The following is a 23170-nucleotide window of genomic DNA, read 5'->3' on the forward strand; positions in this document are numbered from 1 at the left end:
TGATGGATGGATCTGAATCTCTCCTAATGTATAATCAGTTGAATGCACTCTGCATTCCTCGCCGTGGCTTTGTGTAAAAATATACATGGAAGGGAAAAAAAGGGGGAAAACAAAAGAAAGATTTTAATGGAAGTAGAACATTCTAGATCAGAAGACATGAGCTTTACAATGGGGGGGGGGGGGTGGGGGGGGTAAATCAGGGCAAAATGGAATCGGTGGAAAAATTTTAAACAGCATGGTGGTGGTGGAAGATTTGAACAAAATAAATGGAGTGGTGGAATTGGACAGAGTAAAAGTAGAGGAAGATTTGTGCAGATCAGATGGGTGAAAGATTTCGGCAGAAGTTAGGAAGATTTGAGGTCGGTGTGGTCGGGTCGGTCAAGCTGATGGTTGCTGAACCGAGAAGACCCGAGTTCGAAGAGAGAAAATTCTAAAAATCAACTGCTGCCTTGTAGTTTGTTCTTGGTTGGACAAAGGCTATAGAAGAAAATCCAGAAAAAAAGCTGGCTGAAATCGGAGTCAACGACACATAATAAGTTGACACGTAATACTTAATTGTTTTGAAGAGAATCTCTTCTAACATTAGAATTAAGTTAATAGCAAAGAAGAAGAAAAGAAAGATTTGGGCAACTGAGAAATGGGGGAAGATTTGGGCAGAAGGTAAGTGGTAGGATAAAACATGATTCGTCCATAACAACGTGACGACATCTCGGCCCCCCCCCCCCCGCCCGCCTCTCCCATTGTCACACATTGTGACACAAGTGAGACCTACCCGAAAATGACGTCATAATTTAGCTAAGTCGGTGGACAGAGGCCAAAATTTAACTTGTGAGTTTGGGAAAATAAGGGACTTGCCGTGTTAAAATAGTTAATGACATAGACGCGAGAAGCTGAGGACTGAGAGGTTTGCAAAGATTAAGGAATTTTTCTTTTAAGTTTGAGGATTGATGTAGCTACACAGGATTGGAGAGTTTAAGGATTAAACGATTCGATACTACAGTATTTAGGGCATTCTTGCTGTAAACATAAATAGGCCTATGGAAAATTGGATTTTAAAATGTTTTTATAAAAAAAAGTTCTATTAACTCTGAATTTTTAAGGTGTAATTAATTTTAGAAAACAAGATTAAAAATAAAAATAAAATAATTAAAAACCTTCAGAAAATTCGAGAAATTTCTTCTGGGACGTAATTCCCTGTAAGTAATTGCCATAAAATGGCATGAGAATGACATTGTAATCCACGGATATCCTTAGTTTGAGCCCATAAGAATCCAATATATAATCCAGGGATATACATGGATGAACTGCAAAAGGAAACCCCTCTCTAGAAAGTACAAGCCTACAATCAAAATATTACCCGTGATTATTTTCGTGGAGGTGACGTCGGTAAGACGGGCACTTACAAACACCTTCGACAAATTATCTTGAATTTAAAAACCTGTTTTTGTGAAATGGCGCATGCGCGGGGGGAGCTGAGTCCGCTAAAGTCGAGCAGACGATGATAGATTAGGTCTGATGGGACATGGGTAATGGGAGACGTTTAGATGTCTTGAATTTTTTTTCTGGGAGCTATGGATACAGGCCAGTGGAGATGCTAGAGTTACAGAGTTCCACAGCTATTATAGCTGGGGAACCATATCTGACGGGTGCTACAAGTATTATAGCTGGGACGGATGCTACAGCTATTTTAGCTGAGACCTCTCAGATTTCGATCGCTAAAGCTCTTATATCTGAGACCTCACAGGTTTTTTTTGTATTGCTACAGCTATAATAGCTGGGAGGCCAAATTTGTCAAGTGCTACCGTTGTTATAACTGGGAACTCACAGCTTTCGATTGCGACAGCTATTATAGCTGGGAAACCACATATGGACAGAGCCACATCTATTTTAGCTGGCACTTCACAATTGGCGAGTGTTACAACCATTATAGCTTGAACTTCACATTGGCCAATTACTACAGCTATTATAGCTAGAGCTCGTCTCGCGCATGCGCAAACGGTTTCGAATGACCCAAGTTTGGTTTCCAACGAGGCCATTTCGGTGACTGACCAAAAAAGTGTAAATTTGGAGACAGCAAAATGACACTTGGAGTGGCTCCCGGAGTAGGAGGGGGGTGGGGGGAGGGGGACGGGACAAGGAAGAGACAACTTGTCGTTTGAATTACATTGGGTTTAGCTGGATCGATAACGACAATTTAACGACAATTGGGTTCATGTCCCCGAGATCTGTCTGAAAGGTTTCCAGAAATGTCGCGTCGGACGGCGGGGGGGGGGGGGCAATTCTACCCCGGCTCTGACGTCACAGGCCGCTCTGGCACGTGATCGAGTTGCGCGAGACAAGCTAAATATTTGCCATTATAAATCCCATGATTGATGCCTGGCAAACTTGGTTAGGGTAAATTCAATCACTCGGCCGGCTCACACAATTAAGTTTACTTTTTTTTATACTTTTATGTTATAGCCGGTATAAAAATAATATATTTCTGACTCGTATCTTATTACTTAGTTTATTTTTAGCCAATATAGCTAATCTGACCTAAAAAATTGCTATAGTCATAAACATAATCCTGACTTTGTCAAGATTCTTGTCGCATTACTTTGAAGAACATGTAAACTTTAACGTTATCATCAAATGTGCAATTTGTTCCATAGTTACACAACCATCATATGAGCTACTTTTTTTCTATTACAAGATTTATAATAGTAAGGTTACCTTTTCAAACGTTACTGTTCATGGGACAAGTAGAGTGTACTTGTTTCTATGACCTCGGCATATAAAAGGATACTTTACTATGCGATAATCATAACTTCAAAACATTTTCAAGTCTTATTTTTGCTAATTAAGCTACCATTTCCAAACCCTGGTCAAGAATATAAGCCTAATTCTTACCCAATTTCCTGACTAAATCATAACCCTGATCCTATTGTGAACAGCAGTACGGGCGGACGACAAACATTGAGAAGAAACTATACTTTATTGCAGCGTTTGTACAAGAACCACAATGTACAAACAAACTCCAAATTTTTAGAAAAAAAACATCCCAATAAACCAGACAATCTACTCGACAGAGACTAATGGCCGTCATTAGTAAATGGTGGCACTAAGACCTGGACTGACACCATTGTATCAGTAAATCTCCCCCCCACCCGTCCGACCCCACCCCTCAGCCGACAGTGGCCATCGGTGAGGTTATCGATTACTTCACACTTATCTTAATTAAAGTTCATCTTGGTAAGGATCGATCGTTGGAAAAAGTAAACTAGTTATTGAACTTTGTCGTCATCAATTTGTCTCCCTTGAGCCAAAGCCGAGATTAGTGGGTTCGTTTTTTTTTTTTTTTTAGAAATTTCGAGATTTCAGATTAGCAGATTAGGGGAAGTAATTTCATTGGTCAGTTCAAGTAGCGGCTCGGCGTGTGGGGATGACAGATTTGTGGGGAGGTGGCGGAGCAGGGGTGGAGATTGTCTTCCTGTGAGGGGTGGGGGCTGGGTGACTGAGAGGTGTGAGGTCGGTTAGTTCGGGTGGGTGGGGATGGCTGACTAGCAGGGGTAGGGCTGCTCGTGCTGGTGGGCTTGGCTGGTGGCGGTGGGGGGGGGGGGGGGGGGGCTTAGTTTTAGAGGTGGAGGTGGCTATCTTGTAGAAGTGGAGATGGCTAAGTTGTTGGTTGGGGGGGGGGCTATCTTGTAGGGTGGGGGTGGCTAAGTTGTAGTGATGGGTTGGCTAATTTGTAGGGGGTGGCTAAGTTTTTGGGTGGCTAAGTTGTAGGAGTGGGTTGGCTATTGTGTAGGTGGGTGGCTAAGTTTTTGGGTTCGGCTGGCAAAGTCGTAGGGGTGGGGTGGCTATGTTTATGGATGGATGTGGCTAAGTTATAGGGATGGGTTGGCTATTTTATAGGGGTGACTACGTTTTCGGCTGGGGTGGCTAAAGTTTTGACTGGGGTGGCTAAGTTTTTGGGTGGGGTGGCTAAAGTTTTGGCTAACTGGAAGATTTACTGGCATTGTTTGAAAGCGTGGGGCAAGGGGTAAAAATACACGAACACGCGAGGTGAGAAATTTGCCTTCGGTAATGAGGTAATTGAGCTGAGGTAATTGAGCTGAGGTAATTGGGCGGAGGTAATTGGTAACGTGTGTTATTAGCGTGGTGTTTTAGTTAGAAAAGAATGTGGTAGTGGTGCTACTCATGTGGGATGGTACGTGAAGATGGTAGGTGATGATAGTACGTGATGATGGTACGTGATGACGGTACTTGATGATGGTGGGGGATGATGGTACTTGATGATGGTACGTGATTATGGTATGTGATGATGGTAGGTGATGACGGTATGTAATGGTACGTGATGATGGTACGTGAGTTGGTACGTGATGATGGTACGTGATGATGGTACGTAATGATGGTACGTGATGATGGTATGTGATGATGGTACTGATAAAGATGGTACGGGATGATGGTACTTGATGATGGTACGTGATGATGGTACGTGATGATGGTACGTGATGATGCTACTGATAAAGATGGTACGTGATGATGGTACGTGATGATGGTACGTGATGATGGTACGTGATGATGGTAAGTGATGATGTTACGTGATGATGGTACGTGATGATGGTACGTGATGATGGTACTGATCAAGATGGTACGCGATGATGGTACGTGATGATGGTACTGATCAAGATGGTACGCGATGATGGTACGTGATGATGGTACGTGATGATGGTACTGATCAAGATGGTACTTTTTAATGCCACATCTGTTTGTGATTAAGATAAAATTGACGTGTATATACTGCTAAAGTTGTGTTCTTTTAGTGAGGATAATATTGATGGTGAGATTGTCTCGATCACTGTTGTTGATGTTGTGTGCTACGGTATGTGCTGTGGTGTTGGTGTAGAAGATGTGGTAGTAATGATGATGGCAGTGATGATGGTGCAACGAATACAGTTGTGTTGTGTGGCGTGAAAAATCGCTCGTTTCAATTTGGTTTTTGATATTATTTTTTTTAATTCAAGGGTGATTTTAGCAGCTAAGCTAAACATGTTAACATCTTGTCTAAGTGTTACAATCAAGGATGCATAGCTCAAGTAAATATTTTGATTAAAAGCCCAAGTTATGTAACATCAAATGTCACGAGAGTTGATGATACAAACTTGCTGCACTGATGTTCCACATCCTTGCACCTGTTTATCGTGTTCTAATGTGCGGCCCACGGTGCGCTTATTTCCCTTTATCGTCTGCCTTTATCTCTCCTGATAGACGCCGGTTTCAAAACGAGGTTAGGTAACATGATAAAAGTGTTTCTTGAAATTTATCCGAATGGCAAACATCCTGAGAAAATAATGAACTTTTTTTTTTACTTAGTTAAACGACTGTTTTTTTGTCGAGTTATTTTTCGTCTTAATTTGCAACTTTTCAGCATCACAATATTTAAATTAATTGACAACAACGTCAATCAAATGTTTAGATAATTAGAAATCATTTATTTAATCCTGAATTTAATAAAGTGATAATAAATGTGTCGAATATGCAAATATTACACGATGCACAGAAAAAACAAATAACATCGCGACACATAATGATCTCTGAAGACGAAACATCTTCACGCGTTCACTGTTTCGATAACAACATTCTATGTATTTATTTGGAAAATTGAGCAAACGCCGCCGCCGGGCTTGTCACGCCCTTCCACCCCCATCACTTACGCCATTAACTAGTCAACTAAAGCTTCGCTGAATTTGCAAATATTTCTATTTTAATAACATTGTACATGATTTTTTAAACATTTAATTGGCATTTAAGCCTATTTCGAGACTATTCTCGTTGGCGTCAATTAGACCTATATTGTTGCGACAACAACAAAGTCTATGTTTACTTTGATCTCATTTAAATACAAATACTTTTTAAACAGCAAATGTTTTTCTTTAAAATGAGATCATGTTTTGATATTTTTAAAAGAAAAAAGCTAAAATTTCAGTGACAAAGAAAGTTAATTTCAGCCAATTAATTCGTTATTTGTTTTGTGCGAAATAAGTATTTTAAAAATGTATTTGTTATTTCCCTTTAAGGCTTTTTGGAAATATAAATGTTTCTAGGTCTATGCTAAAGCAATATCTGCTTGCACATTTGGGAGCTCAGAATGTTTATAAAATAAGCTACTTTAAAACAAGCACACGATTTATTTTAAATATATATATATATATATATATATATATATATATATATATATATATATATATATATATATATATATATATATATATATATATATATATATATATATATATATATATATATATATATATATATATATACAACTTAAAAAGACAGTTTTGTCTTAACGTTCGCCACAAAAAGTTCGCGTTTTACCCTCATCATCTTCATCATCGTCATCATCTTTCCTGCGGACCACTTGTGGAGCATAGGGACACAACCACATCTCTCCATCGTACTCGGTTCTGGACTATTCCTCCAAGTTGGGCCCACGACATTCCGGCTGCTTCTGTTTCACTGACAACTGATCTTGTCCATGATTGGTTGGCTTCATTTTTCTTGCTGATTCAGATCTAGTGCCAGTCAAGAGATGTTGTTGCTTGGTTTACACAAGGTGTGTCCAATCCATCCCTATTTCTTTGTGTTTCTTTACCAATAGGGTCTTCTCCAATTTTTCTCCTCATTTCGGCATGTTCGCATTTTTTTTCACACCACCTGATGTACAATATGCAGACATCTGTTAATAAAATTCTCAACTCAAGATGCCAGCCAAAGATTTACCTAGGCAAAGTTTTACCTTGTTATTTTGAAATTCTATTATCATTTGCATTCTTTCAACTCGAAAGCCTAAAAAATGGAGTGGACCTAGACTAAATAATTGCCCACTCCACCTGGTGTTGATGCTAATTTCCTCTGGTGTTTTTTATAAGCCTGCTATCAAATGTGAAATGTAATCTCGTGAGCCAGATAATGATGTTGGTTTTACACCTTTACATGTGGACATATTTTTAAAAAGAATGAAGTTTACCCACTTAATTTTCTAATATCTTTTAGATGTTTATATACAACAACTTCTTTGATCAGAAATAGCATTAGCTTTTGCTATAAATTAAAGAGATATTTTACGTGCGTGTAGTTGGAAAACCTGAAGGTGTGCATTTAATTAGAAGATATACTACACCTTTGCAGTGTGCGGTTGTTAAGTAAGTGTACATACCTTAAAGTGTGCATTGTGCAGTTGTTAAATAGGTATAAAATCCTTTAAGGTGTGCAGTTGTTCAATAGTTATACATACCTTTAAGTTGTGCATATCTATAGATGTGTATTTTTTTGGTACACATGCCCTCAACATTTTTCACCGTTTTGGGGTATTCCAAGTAAAACAGGCAGTAGGCCCACATCTACTTTGTAAAGTCAGACACTAAAGAGGCCGATTAATGTAAATCGATCTTAATTAAGATTTTAAATATTTGAGGGTTTTTGTGTTGTCCTGGGTTTAATTTTTTTCTTAGCGCTGGCTGTCTTAAGTCATCTGTCTTAGCTCAGGGTCTCTTAGCTCACACTTATCTTAGCTAAAGTAATCCGGATTAGCTCAGGACATCTTACTTCAGTACCATAAACATGTTGCTTTGAAAAAAACTCCTATTTTTTTCTGTACAAAGAATCCGGCATTGAATGGAGGCGCCTTCTGTACACATGTCCGACATGTTTGTACACAAACTTTGACAGCTCTGGTAACCATTGGAGACGGCCGAATGAAAACATCTCGCACGAAGTGTACCCTAGCGCACGACGTGTGTGTAAACACGCGCTAACAAAACACAGGGACTCAATTGATGGCGTTTAGAACGCAAGTTTTTCAGCCGGGGTGTCTAAGAAAACATTGTGTTTGCTTAGCGCCTCAACTGATCAAGTAATGAGACAAACCTGAAATAGAGAAAGATTTATCTAACCCTCAAGTAGTTTAAAATGTTCACAAGGGGGGTGGGGAGGTAGATTTTTTATTTTCAAGGCACGCGTACAAATTTAAATAAAATCAATACGCCTATTTGTTGTAGATCTTCCGACTATTTTATTTCTCGAAAGTTTACCCGAGTGCGTTCATTCTTTTTCGAAAATAAACACTCTATATTAAAAGGGATTATGTTATGAGATTATTTTTTTAGAGATGTAGTAATTATAATGTTTTCATCAGATGCAACCAAGCTCATTTGCTTAAACAGCCATCTTGTTTAATTTGTTTTTGGCAAAATTATAGTTAGAGATTCAAAGGAAACCCCTCTAACTTAAAGATGGCAGCTGTTTATATAGCAAATCTTGCTAGCAAACACTGCTGTTTAAAGTTAATTTCTGGCCTATATTGATATATTTAGCCATTGAGTTTGGTTTATTATTTATTTATCTATAATATTTGACATAAATATATCACAATATACTTCTATTAAAGCCTTAACAATGAGGCAACATTTTTCGCACATTACTAGCCTCTGCAGCTTTTTCGCACCTAAAATGATAAATTACCAAAAAAGTATCCCCCCCCCCCCCCCACACACACACGCACATACACATAACCATTTGAAAATTCCTGACACTCTGGCAGAGTTTCTTCCAGGCATCTCTTCGGGGCTTAGCCCCCCCGAAAAAATTTTACCGCCCCCCCGAACGAAATGAAATTTATATAATTTATATAGAAAATATATACTTTTAACAGTGTCCGCCCCCCCCCCCCCCGAAGAAAGTTTACCGCCCCCTCGAAAATTTCAAGTGCCCCCCCCCCCCCGGAGAAAAAAGTCTGGAAGAAACACTGCACTCTGGGTGTGTGGTTAACGTTGTGTGCGGCCACCAGACAACCATCGTCTGCTCTGATTTACAGTTGTCAAGTTGACGAAAACAACTTGACAGTTTTATCCATGGACATCGTCTGGTGTTAAATCTAAAGGCCTAATCCTAATCATGTTGATAAATCAGAGAAAGCTGTCTTGTCGCTTGTCACTTTACTTGATGTGTGCATACTTGTCAATCACGATTTAAAATCACACTCTCTCTCACTCTCATATAAACACACCCACACACACACACACAGACACACACAAAGTTTGATGTTTTTACATTGTCACTTATAATACACAATCATACATAGATTTTTTAGGATATTGCCTTTTGTCAATTCACAAGCCTAGACATGATGTTTGTAATGTTGACCTGTGTCAATAAACAAACCTAGACATAATGTTGATGATGTTGATCACTGTCAATAAACACACCTAGAAATGACGCTTGACGCATTGACATACCGAATACAATATTGCAACAATGTTACATCTGTAGCGCAAGATTAGCGTGTTGCGTGGATACTTCTAACTCTTGGCCTTTCCAAACACGCACGTTTTAATTTAAATTTGCATATATTTACATATGACCTTGACTGTAAGCTCGCATATATTTACATATGACCTTGACTTTAACCTCGCATATATTTACATATGACCTTGACTATAAACTCGTAGCTATTTACATATGACCTTGACTGTAAATTCGTCCAGGACTGGGGAAATTTAGTGGAACCAGCGAGGAAAAAAAAAACGACATGTAGAACATGAAAACAGATTTATAAATCACGAGATTACTCATTGCCCGGGGACGGGACGCTGAGGTAAGCACATTAGGTGGATCATGGTGGGTGGGGTGGGATAATAGTGGTAGGGTGGGGTGGGTGGGATAATAGTGGTAGGGTGGGGTGGGTAGGATCATGGTGGTAGGCTGGGGTGGAGTGGGTAGGATCATGGTTGTAGTGGTGGAGTGGTGTGGGTAGGATCATGGGGTGGGGTGGGTAGGACCGTGGTGTTAGTGGCGGGGTGGGGTAGGTTGGATCATTGTGGTAGGGCGTGTTGGTAGGGAGAATCATGGTGGTAGGGTGGGGGTGGGGTGTGTAGGACCGTGGTGATAGTGGCGTGGTAGGGTGGGTATGATCATGGTAGTAGTGTCGGGGTGGGGTGGGAGTTGTTTTCTGGACAGAATATAAATGATTGAGATTGATAAAACGAGATCGGAGGGAGGGTGTTGTCAAGAGAAAAAAAATTTAAAATGTGTTCGGGTTGTCTGTTAATAAAAGACTTGTCAAAAGACTAGTATGGATTACTTAAGGACAAGGATGTCGATGTAAAATGTGTTGAAGAATTGTGGGTGTAGTTTAACTGGCGTGGGAAAATGTGTGGAGGATGATCACGAGTTCAACTTACCAGTCAAACTACATCCACAATTCTTCAGCGCATGTTACATCACCAGTTCAACTTACCATAAGGATATTTTTTTGGCTGATAAAAGAATAGAGAAACATATATTCTCAAAAAGCATCAGTTGCATACTGCTAACTCACATACGCTGTAGGTAGATATGTAGTTAATCTTACGGTGTTTTACATTCAGCATGTTTTAAACTGCTTGTGTTAGCTACTTCCTTTAACATTTCCCTTCTGCTTTCTACATTTTAGGTAATTTAACAATGGACGCCTGAATGGGAGGGGGTGTAATGTTACAAATGATGGTGGATGTATTTATTACTGATGGTGAATAGATTTAATTGATGATGTTAGTCTGTTTTCTGTGCCACCATCATGTTATATTAGACAACATTAATCCAACACGGGTCCCATGTTGGACCAAGATCGTATGATGCTGTACTGCTACACGTCGCTGGTTATCTTTTGTTAGACGGCATATTGCGAGGTTTTCACATAATGTTGGTCAAACAAAGCTGAGGGTTTTTTTTTATGTTGGACATGTCCAACTATTGCAGTATCCTATGATACATTCGCCCCCCCCCCCCCCATGATGCACGTTCCCACAATATACTGTGATGCTACCCTGCACCCATGATGCCCCACTGCCACACGATGCCCCACTGCCCCCACGATGCCCCACTGCTCATATAATGCCCCCCTGCTGCCCTCTCATGGACTGCCGTGTAAACGCTAACGACCATTAACAAACAATAAACTCGAGTTCACTTGTCTACCACACGATACCCTGGCCTCTAGCGGTATCGTGTTTCACGCGTGCATGTTTTTGTTAGAGCCAGAATGAATAATCGATTCCAGTGGTATTGATCTTACCGCATGCATAGTTATGCGGACTTTTTTTTTCAACTGACTGCGAATTCGGGTCTTGATCAATGCAGCATAAACAATCAACAATGTATTAATTACTTACGCTTAGTACTAAAAATAACTCTTACAAGCTGCATATAGTGCTAACGTAAGGATGACTCTTATATTTGTTGTTCATGAACACTTAATTCAATATCTTAGATTTAATTTCCATTCCGATAGCTAGAAATATTAATGGATGCTGTAAACATTACCCCCCACCCCCACCCGGTCAATTATTCTAATCATTCCACGCTAACATTACCTTAGGTCTAGCCCCTCCCTATGTATATTATCACCTTCCAAAGAACTGGAATAGGACATTACTACCCTATCCAGACCCCCCCCCCTCGGGGGATTGTTATCGCTGCCATTCCCTACCCACCACTAGAAGTAAACTATATTTGTTGTCTAAAGTGAAAACCTAGCACGTACATAGGACTGTACTATTGGCGTGCTGGTGTTTGAAGGCGTGGATGTTATAGGTGTACTGGTGTTTGAAGGCGTGGATGTTATAGGTGTAGTGGTGTTTTGAAGGCGTGGATGTTATAGGTGTACTTGTGTACTGGTGTTTGAAGGCGTGGATGTTATAGGTGTAGTGGTGTTTTGAAGGCGTGGATGTTATAGGTGTACTGGTGTTTTGAAGGCGTGGATGTTATAGGTGTACTGGTGTTTGAAGGCGTGGATTTTATAGGTGTACTTGTGTACTGGTGTTTGAAGGCGTGGATGTTATAGGTGTACTGGTGTTTTGAAGGCGTGGATGTTATAGGTGTACTGGTGTTTTGAAGGCGTGGATGTTATAGGTGTACTGGTGTTTGAAGGCGTGGATGTTATAGGTGTACTGTAATGTTGGTGTACTGGTGTTTGAAGGCGTGGATTTTATAGGTGTACTTGTGTACTGGTGTTTGAAGGCGTGGATGTTATAGGTGTACTGGTGTTTTGAAGGCGTGGATGTTATAGGTGTACTGGTGTTTTGAAGGCGTGGATGTTATAGGTGTACTGGTGTTTGAAGGCGTGGATGTTATAGGTGTACTGTAATGTTGGTGTACTGGTGTTTGAAGGCGTGGATGTTATAGGTGTACTTGTGTACTGGTGTTTGAAGGCGTCGATGTTATAGGTGTACTGGTGTTTGAAGGCGTGGATGTTATAGGTGTACTGGTGTTTTGAAGGCGTGGATGTTATAGGTGTACTGGTGTTTGAAGGCGAGGATGTTATAGGTGTAATGGTGTACTGGTGTTTGAAGGCGTGGATGTTAAAGGTGTACTGGTGTTTGAAGGCGAGGATGTTATAGGTGTACTGGTGTTTGAAGGCGAGGATGTTATAAGTGTACTGGTGTACTGGTGTTTGAAGGCGTGGATGTTATAGGTGTACTGGTGTTTGAAGGCGTGGATGTTATAGGTATACTGGTGTTTGAAGTCGTGGATGTTATAGGTGTACTGGTGTTTGAAGGCGTGGATGTTATAGGTATACTGGTGTTTGAAGGCGAGGATGTTATAAGTGTACTGGTGTACTGGTGTTTGAAGGCGTGGATGTTATAGGTATACTGGTGTTTGAAGGCGTGGATGTTATAGGTGTACCGATGTTTGAAGGCGTGGATGTTATAGGTATACTGGTGTTTGAAGGCGTGGATGTTATAGGTGTACTGATGTTTGAAGGCGTGGATGTTATAGGTGTACTGATGTTTGAAGGCGTGGATGTTATATGTGTACTGGTGTTTGAATGTGTGGATGTTATATGTGTACTGGTGTTTGAATGCGTGTATGTTATATGTGTACTGGTGTTTGAATGCGTGTATGTTATAGGTGTACTGTAATGTTGGTGTACTGGTGTGAAGACATGGATGTTATAGGTGTACTGGTGTACTGGTGTTTGAAGGCGTGGATGTTATAGGTGTACTGGTGTACTGGTGTTTGAAGGCGTGGATGTTATAGGTGTACTGGTGTACTGGTGTTTGAAGGCGTGGATTTTATAGGTATACTGGTGTTTTGAAGGCGTGGATGTTATATGTGTACTGGTGTTTTGAAGGCGTGGATTTTATAGTTGTACTGGTGTACTGGTGTTTTGAAGGCGTGGATGTTATATGTGTTCTGGTGTTTTAAAGGCGTGTATGTTATATGTGTACTGGTGTACTGGTATTTGAAGGCGTGGATGTTATAGGTGTACTGGTGTTTTGAAGGCGTGGATTTTATAGGTGTACTGGTGTTTGAAGGCGTGTATGTTGTTCTCAAATTAGGTGAAACATCTTACATTGTGGATATGTTGCAGCTGTTTGTGTGGCTTGTTTAGAATGCGCGGTCTGTTTGTTTTGAAGCACATATTGTAATGTTTAAAGGCACGTGTGAATCAGTGGGTTTAACCAGTGGTGAATGAGTGGGTTTAACAAGTAGTTAATGAATGGGTTTAACCATCAGTGAATGAGTGGGTTTAACAAGTGGTTAATGAATGGGTTTAACCATTAGTGAATGAGTGGGTTTAACAAGTAGTTAATGAATGGGTTTAACCATCAGTGAATGAGTGGGTTTAACAAGTGGTTAATGAATGGGTTTAACCATCAGTAAATGAGTGGGTTTAACAAGTGGTTAATGAATGGGTTTAACCATCAGTGAATGAGTGAGTTTAACAAGTGGTTAATGAATGGGTTTAACCATCAGTGAATGAGTGGGTTTAACAAGTGGTTAATGAATGGGTTTAACCATCAGTGAATGAGTGAGTTTAACAAGTGGTTAATGAATGGGTTTAACCATCAGTGAATGAGTGAGTTCAACAAGTAGTTAATGAATGGGTTTAACCATCAGTGAATTAGTGAGTTTAACAAGTGGTTAATGAATGGGTTTAACCATCAGTGAATGAGTGAGTTTAACAAGTAGTTAATGAATGGGTTTAACCATCAGTGAATTAGTGAGTTTAACCAACGTCGAATGAAGTCAAATTTCTTACACCCTTATTTTGGTGCCGTTGTGCCGTTTCTATGGCGCTTGTTTTTCATCTCCTTTTGTTTTTGTTTTGTTTTTGTTTTGTTTTGTTTTGTTTTTTTAAGTACACAATTATCTGTCATGATTGTCAGAGGAAATCATCCAAGTGATTTTGTTTCCTCGCTAAGTGGTTTTGTAGCTATGAGTTTGTGTCGCTGTGTTTTTGTCGCTCAGTATTTTTGTCGCTATGTGTTTTTGTGGTTGTTTTTTTTTTTTCTCTATGTGTTATTGGCTGTGTTTGTGTCGCTGTATTTTTGTCGCTCTCTGTTTTTCTGGTTATGCTTTTGTCGCAATTGTTTTTTGTCGCTCTATGTTATAGTTCCTCTATGTTTTATCGCTTTGTGTTTTTGTCATTATGTGTTTTTGTCGCTTCGTGTTCCTAGTGGACCTGGAGCCATGTAGAGACATTTTCTCTAGTCACATCCTGGTCTGGCATAACTGAATGCCTGGTTACGGTCTGGTGTAGAAGTACAGCATCTAGATCTATATGCTACGGTTAGAAATATAAGCCATCGGCACAAATCACTTTAAGCTTCCAACTAGGCTAAAACGTATTCACATTTTTTTCAATTTTTATATTTTGTTGAACTATACATTGTTTTGTTCATTTTTAGCGCAATTTCCATACGGACAATTGCGATTATTAACTCGTCTTTTCTGGATGGATGTGTGTCCCCAGCTTTAAGTCGTATCTCCTCCTCAACGAAGCAAACTCGAGGACTAGTTCCAAAAGCAAATATGTTAAGCAAGTTCCGATGATGGTTGTGGGCCAAAAAAATTTCCGGAATTCCTTCCTGGATTTCCCGGAAAAGCCAAAAAACCTCAAAAAAAAACAGTTTTTGGTCCATATCTCGGCAACCAGACCACTTAGCGACATGAAACATTTACCAATCGATTCCTGCCATAATTTAGAACAATATTGCCGAAAAAAGTTTTTTAAAAATATCTTTACGTTCGGTCACAAAAAATTAATTAAGAACATTTAAACTGAGCATCGTGTAGGCCTAGGATGATATTTACTACTTTTTTAAACTGAGCATCGTGTAGGCCTACTCGTTAAAATAAAACTATTTCCGTTGATATAGGTTAATATAGTTGTCTTTTTTTTTTTAGCGCTAAAAAATATCCTTTAGTTCGGTCACAAAAAATTAAAAATTGTTATGGATAACATAAGGAAATTGCGCTTAAATTGTCACTAGACTTTTTATCAACTTGTTTATTTATGTATGCTTGCAAATTTATTTTTTGTTGCATATAATATGCGAGGGGGGGGGGGGGGGGTAAATACTATGAGGGTTCAGTTACGGGTGGGTTGGGTGGGGGGAGGTAACGACCAAGAGGGGAATCACTATCTGGGTTACCTTCCAAGATCCCATTAAGATAGTGTTGATTTTATAATTCCGTTTTCATTGATTTATAAACCGGTAACGTTTTTCTCTTCCTCTGCAACATATAACAAATGGCTTGCTGCGTAACTAGATACCTTTTTAATCTCGTGTTGTATCATACTCTCGTCTACAATTTCATTTTTTGTTCGCTGATCTTCTCCAAATCAACATTTAATCTTCCTGTTTAACCCGGGCCACGTAGCTTATATTCCATCCTTATCCAAGTCTTGACGTCTGTTACATCTTGATATCGATCTAAAACCAGGCTACTGTCTATTTCAATTCTTTCAAACAAAACGTAATGACATTACTCAAAATAAACTCATTAATGGAAGAAAAATAATGATAAATCTAGAAATAAACGAAAGATAAAACCTTCTTTTAAAAAAATTAAATTTTCATTAAAGAAATTGAAAAGGGAAAAAAAACACTAACACAAAAAGCAAGAAACAATCAAAGACAACGTCGAAAAACAAACACAATTAATAGAGAATCGACGCTGTTGGCGTCTCCAGTAGCGGTGTTTAACTAAACACGGCAGAGGCTTTTAGACAGAAAAAAATAAACACAAAATTATTTCTATACAACGCGGCAAAATAGCTTAAAAATTGTCAATACACAAAAAATTATTTTCCTTTTGTGTATAAAAAAAATAAATTGAAACAAAATTGTTAAAAATATTTTCAACCATTTTGTTGCGTTTATGTAATGTTTTTTATATTCTTGTATTTAAATATTCTTAACAGCTTTGCTATGTGAATTAAAATAGCGAGGGATATTTTCGTGTGTTTCCACACAGTGTGTGAGAGATGGATGGTATCTTGTGTGGCTGGAAAGTTTAGTTTGGTGATCGTTGATTTGAAAACCTGTATAAAGAGTGTCGGTGATGTAGCTAAAGTTTTGGCCAGAGAGGTCAAAGTTCATGTATCATTTTTTACTGGGCAAGCATGTAGATTCAATGACGTTTTAAAGTTACATAAAAAGTTGGTTTACATTTTAAATTTCGTATGTCCTATAGCTTAAACATTTAAGTCAGGCGGTACTTCCAACATTCATATAATCACCAGACCTTCATTATGATGAATTACCTAACTTGTACAGATCCAATACAATTATACAAAATTGCGTGACTCAGGTTTTATCTGGTACCCAGCAGGTTGTCCGGGAGATGTCCGATAAAGTGTCGACGACAAACATCATGACGGACGGCATCGTAGAGTTGAACGTGGGCGGCGTGTTCTACAGTACTAGTCTGGAGACGCTGCGGAAGGAGCAGGACAGTTACCTGGCCAGGTTGTTCTCTGACGCCAACAAGAGCAAGGCACTCAGGGACGCTAAGGGCAAGTACTTCATTGACAGGGACGGTGTGCTCTTCAGGTGAGTCCAGGTGTCACGGTCCAGTGGGTGTCACGGTCTAGTGGTAGAGGTGGGTGTCACGGTCCAGTAGTAGAGGTGGGTGTCACGGTCTAGTAGTAGAGGTGGGTGTCACGGTCCAGTGGGTGTCACGGTCTAGTGGGTGTCACCTTCTAGTGGTAGAGGTGGGTGTCACGGTCCAGTAGTAGAGGTGGGTGTCACGGTCCAGTGGTAGAGGTGGGTGTCACGGTCCAGTGGGTGTCACGGTCTAGTGGGTGTCACCTTCTAGTGGTAGAGGTGGGTGTCACGGTCCAGTAGTAGAGGTGGGTGTCACGGTCTAGTAGTAGAGGTGGGTGTCACGGTCCAGTAGTAGAGGTGGGTGTCACGGTCCAGTGGTAGAGGTGGGTGTCACGGTCCAGTGGGTGTCACGGTCTAGTGGGTGTCACCTTCTAGTGGTAGAGGTGGGTGTCACGGTCTAGTGGTAGAGGTGGGTGTCACGGTCCAGTGGGTGTCACGGTCTAGTGGTAGAGGTGGGTGTCACGGTCTAGTGGTAGAGGTGGGTGTCACGGTCTAGTGGTAGAGGTGGGTGTCACGGTCCAGTGGGTGTCACGGTCTAGTGGGTGTCACCTTCTAGTGGTAGAGGTGGGTGTCACGGTCCAGTAGTAGAGGTGGGTGTCACGGTCCAGTAGTAGAGGTGGGTGTCACGGTCTAGTGGTAGAGGTGGGTGTCACGGTCCAGTGGGTGTCACGGTCCAGTGGTAGAGGTGGGTGTCACGGTCTAGTAGTAGAGGTGGTTGTCACGGTCCAGTAGTAGAGGTGGGTGTCACGGTCTAGTAGTAGAGGTGGGTGTCACGGTCTAGTGGTAGAGGTGGGTGTCACGGTCTAGTGGTAGAGGTGGGTGTCACGGTCTAGTGGTAGAGGTGGGTGTCACGGTCCAGTGGGTGTCACGGTCCAGTGGTAGAGGTGGGTGTCACGGTCCAGTGGTAGAGGTGGGATATTGTCACGGTCCAGTGGTAGAGGTGGGTGTCACGGTCCAGTGGTAGAGGTGGGATATTGTCACGGTCCAGTGGTAGAGGTGGGTGTCATGGTCCAGTGGTAGAGGTGGGATATTGTCACGGTCCAGTGGTAGAGGTGGGTGTCACGTCTAGTGGATGAAGTGGGAAATTGTGTGGTCATAGTTTAGTTCTCCGGCTCAAAGTTTCAGGTGGTAAATATCAAAACTCATTTGTTAAGGTAGATAAAAGTTCAGTGGTTTATGCTAGTAATACCATGGTGTTAATTGGTGGTTTATTAGTTGAATATCATGAGGATTCATTTAACAGTTTTGTATTTTGGTCGACGAATAATTTGTCTCAACCATAGTCTAGCTAGGGCAAGAAATCTCATCTCAACTCACTGTTTACAAAATCAATTGGTCTCCGATGAAAATATTAGTTTAAATATCAAGTAATAAAATATATTAAATATATACTGCAACAAAACATAATTAATTAGATTAAAATTTTGTCGAATATTTTATAGGAAAAAAATTGCATAAAATACACGTTTTACTTGTGAGACAATGTTAGACAACTGATGATACTCATTATGTGTGGATTACATCCCCTTAATCGTGAGTTTAGTGAAACAATCTGGGTTGGGTGTAAACCTCACATTTCATTATCACGTTCGTTCTTATCGTGTCGATCATTCGCAGCTAAATGTATTTTGTAATCACCAATATCTGAGATAATTGAAAACCTAAAATAAATTTAGGGAATTAAAAATAATTGAAAGCTTAAAATAGGCTTACCAATTAAAACTAAAAACGTCCATTTTTTTTTAGATAACGCATTATAATTTTACACCCGCTTATAATTTAAAATGCTGTTTTTACGCCAAACTAATTAACTCTTTCATTAGCCGTTGGTATTTTTATACGCCCTAATTGATCATTTTTCTAGCACGTAGTTCCTCGTCATGCATGTTTGATGCGCGCCTTAATTTCGCCCAGGTAATTAAATTTCTAATCAACCCACACGATAAGTACATCCAATTGAGTAACTCCCCCCCCCCCCCCCCCACCGTTATCTCAGCTCTCCTTACTCACCATCTTGAACTGGAGATTTTTTTATAAGTCCCATCTAGGTCAAGGTCAAAGCTTATTTTTGATCGATAAAATATCAGCGTCTGGCTAATGTCTATATAAATAAATGTGCCTTAGTCAACAATAAGATTAGTTTAATGAGATTGGTAAAGATTCAAAGCTGTAGATAGCGTATGGTAGGTAAAACATTGTTGTAACATTAGCTAAAATACATTTTTTTTCTAAATGTACACTTCTGAGTTAAAAAAAATAAATATCAGTGAAGTTATTTCAAGGGAGTAGGCGTTTGTTTATCATTTCGACCGTTGTAATACATCAACAGCTGTCGCAACTTAAGAGTTGGATCAGTTGTTGCACTGTTGTATGTATTTACAATTTTATACTCTAGTGTTAAACGTGTCTTAGATTAATCGCGAGTTTATAAGTGCTGTTTCATGATGTTGATGCAGAAATGGAAATGTTGTTTTGAAGTTAGACAATAAAATCTTGGTGAAATCATGTTGTCCAAATGTCAATTTTTTTGTTCTGTTTTTAACTGTAAGTAGTTTTATTTTAATTGTGTGTGTTTAAGCATTCAAACGAACATTATCATGACGCAATTTCTAAGATAGTTATCAAACAAAAATTATTTGATGGTGTTATCTCTTTTAGATTCGTCAATGTATAGTTATTAATAAGAAAACATACGTTTCGCTTGTAAAACCAGTCATTAACTTGCAAATGACCTGTATCTCCCCAGGTATGTCCTCGACTATCTCCGCAACCTGAAGCTTGTGTTACCTGAGAACTTCCACGAGAAGGAACGTCTCAGGCAGGAGGCCGAGCACTTCCAGCTTCCCAACCTGGTCAAGATCGTCAACGCCTACCCGTCAATCAAGGCACATCACGTGACGCCCCTGCCCGCCCTGGGACAGATCAAAGACCCCGCCCCCGTCAACCAGCACCTGTCCCCACAGAGCACCTACCCCCAGAGACCCCCGGCGTCACCCCCCGCCACCAACGACTCCGCGTCACCCACGGGGGACAACATGGTCAACAACGCCAACTCCTCCCCGTCCCCCATCAACGAACGCAGCAACGGGTTCATCACCGTCGGCTACCGGGGCACGTTCGCCTTCGGGCGGGACGGGCTAGCAGACGTCAAGTTCCGGAAGTTGAGCCGTATCATCGTCTGCGGGAAGGTCTCGCTGTGCCGGGAGGTGTTCAAGGACACGCTCAACGAAAGCCGAGACCCGGACCGCGGGGAGTTCGACCGTTACACCAGCCGCTTCTTCCTGAAGCATTCCTTCCTGGAGCAGGCCTTTGACATGCTGCAGGAGGAGGGGTTCACGCTGGTGGGCAGCTGTGGGTCAGGCACCAACAGCGCCGGGGAGGTCAAGCCCGGTCTGGACACGGAAGAGGCCAAATGGCAACATTATAACGAGTTTATTTTCGAGCGGCGCTGATGGACTGTTGGGGGATTTCAAGAATCGGTGGGTGCAAGCCTTAAATTTACGGTATTGATACCTTCTTTATCGCGTGCGTCAAGATCGAATCTGCACCGTTTGCATGTTGGGCTGGAAACTTGTGCTGCAGAGCCATTCAAGCTGATTTTTTTAATGTTTTTATTTTATTTTGAAACAAACAATGAAACAATTCACAATGTAAACATTTCAAATGTGCACTAGTTCCCCAGGACACCTTTGCATCCATTACCCTAATTTTTTCTCGCATCATAAACTTCACAAAATAAAAAATTTACTTCATTACTTGAAGCCATTTGATCCGGCAAATAGATTTTACAAAATCACCTTTATAAAAATTTCTAGGCCTGCGTAGTGTATTTTTTTTAATGATGTATATTGTAGCTTTTTATAGACAAATATATTGTATAGAGCCGCTCATTAAAGAATTTAGAAAATTGAGCCCAGTATTAGAGAAAACAGGTACAACTAGTTGTGCATATATAAAGCACCTGTATATCGATTACCTGATGTCCAAGGTTTAAAATCTTGACCACTGTCTACTTTGTTATTTTGTCTTTAACTTTAACGTAGTATTTAGTCAATAGTTGTAAAAGAGTTGCTTCCCCTTAAGTTAAAAAAAGAAAACCTATCCAACTATAGCTCCCCCCTCCCCACATACACACCCACTCTAAGCAAATCCTGTCCACCTAATGAAATACGTGTTCTCTGTGTCCAGGCTGGTAAGACTTTTCAGCTAGGGCAGATGGGACGTTAGGGCAGATGGGACGTTAGGGCAGATGGGATGTTAGGGAAGATGGGATGTTAGGGCAGATGGGATGTTAGGGCAGATGGGATGTTAGGGCAGATGGGACGTTAGGGCAGATGGGATGTTAGGGCAGATGGGACGTTAGGGCAGATGGGACGTTAGGGCAGATGGGACGTTAGGGCAGATGGGATGTTAGGGCAGATGGGATGTTAGGGCAGATGGGACGTTAGGGCAGATGGGACGTTAGGGCAGATGGGATGTTAGGGCAGATAGCATAATCGGCTGTTGGGGTAAATAAAATAAAAATAGGATACTAAGAAAACGTTTTGTGACCATTACTTGGGTTATCTTTCATTTATGCACCATTGATTGTATGAATATATCGTATAAACATGAACGTACTGTATGATCATGTTATAAAATATATTATACTCACAACACATATGATTTTGACATGAAAATGTAATATGAACATATTGTATGAATATGTTATATGAATATATTGAATGAATATTTACATATTATGTTACATAAACGTGCCGAGTGAGAAAATTGTATGAGGATGCCGTCTGAACATGTATGGGCATAACATATGACAATATATGAACATATCGGAATGAACGCATCACAGGAAAATGTCGAATTAAGATGTCGAATGAACAAATCGTATGAGCATATTGCATAAATATGTATGGTCATATTAAATATGTCGAATGAACAAATCCTATGAGATGTACATAAACATGTATCATCATTTTGAATATGTCTAATGAACAAATCGCATGAACATGCCGTACTGACATGAGGTTTGATAGACAATAATGTTGGCCCAGTACTGCAAACAGTGTTTTGTCACGCATGGTTGAACTTCAGTGTATATCTTTTTGGTTATCATTTCAGCTGTTTAGTTATAGTTGACGTCACACGTATGTAGTTAACGACACGGAATATGTTTCTTTATGTTCGTTGTTTCTGTCTGTCTGTCTGTCGTCAGTGGTCATTGGCCGTCCATTTGTACCGGTCAGTGGTCATCGGTATTTCTGACGGTTAATGGCCGTCCATTTTTGTGACGGTCAACGGCCGTCCATTTTTTGACGGTCAACGGCCGTCCATTTTTCTGACGGTCACGGCCGTCCATTTCTTCTGATGGTCAACGACCGTCCATTTTTCGACGGTCAACGGCCGTCCATTTCTTCTGACGGTCAACGACCGTCCAGTTTTGGACGGTCAACGGCCGTCCATTTTTGTGACGGTCAACGGCCGTCCATTTTTCTGACTGTCAGAGGCCGTCTATTTGAATAAAGATTAAGAAACAGCGAAACATTACATTGCACTGATGAAGTATTCAAATAACAAAAACATTTTCTCACTAACGTGTTTAACTAACATATGTTGAACCATTAAATGCGCATGGCTGCTGAGTACTCGTATTATGTACATTGTAACAAATGTGGCGCTTGTAATAGTAACATATGTAACACTTCAGTATAACATTTTCGTCCCACACATCGGTACAACATCTATGTTAATTTAAAGTTAGTACAATGTAACTATGCGATGGGTCACTAAATTGTAGAGTATCGGAATTTTGTACTGTAAAGTAGTGCCCTGTTGTAGAGTATCGGAATTGTGTACTGTAAATTAGTGCCCTGTTGTAGAGTATCGGAATTGTGTACTGTAAATTAGTGCCCTGTTGTAGAGTATCGGAATTGTGTACTGTAAATTAGTGCCCTGTTGTAGAGTATCGGAATTGTGTACTGTAAATTAGTGCCCTGTTGTAGAGTATCGGAATTGTGTACTGTAAAGTGGTAATCTATCACACAACCGACGCTAAATTCTTTTCTATACAAAATTAAAGTAGTCTTAGCTCTGAAACAAACCAAATTACCAACTCAATCTCAAATCTAATTTATGGCCTTTTTGTTTAGTAATTAATGTAATTAATGTCGTCATCAACAGATCCCAATAATTTATTCATAGTTAACCAATCTAGCCTGCCTCGTTTTGAATGAAAAATATTTTTTCATAAAAGA

General features: G+C 40.2%; 1 protein-coding gene across 3 annotated transcripts in view; it reads left to right on the forward strand.

Moving 5' to 3' along the window:
- LOC131936563 (BTB/POZ domain-containing protein KCTD12) overlaps window positions 1–22238 on the forward strand; it is a 79356-nt gene extending 57118 nt beyond the window's left edge. For 2 of the 3 annotated variants that reach the window (XM_059293602.1, XM_059293604.1), the window contains 2 exons: window positions 16642–16865; window positions 19666–22238. In XM_059293602.1, coding sequence (XP_059149585.1) covers window positions 16657–16865; window positions 19666–20371 — 915 coding nt within the window. In that variant the 5' untranslated portion in view covers window positions 16642–16656 and the 3' untranslated portion in view covers window positions 20372–22238. The remainder of the gene's footprint in view (window positions 1–16641; window positions 16866–19665) is intronic. The other variant, XM_059293603.1, reaches the window with a different exon arrangement.
- The last annotated feature ends 932 nt before the right edge of the window (window positions 22239–23170 follow it).

The sequence above is a fragment of the Physella acuta genome, unplaced genomic scaffold, assembly GCF_028476545.2.
Source record: "Physella acuta isolate Inbredline_101_S28 unplaced genomic scaffold, ASM2847654v3 ptg000180l, whole genome shotgun sequence".
Classification (NCBI taxonomy): domain Eukaryota; kingdom Metazoa; phylum Mollusca; class Gastropoda; family Physidae; genus Physella; species Physella acuta.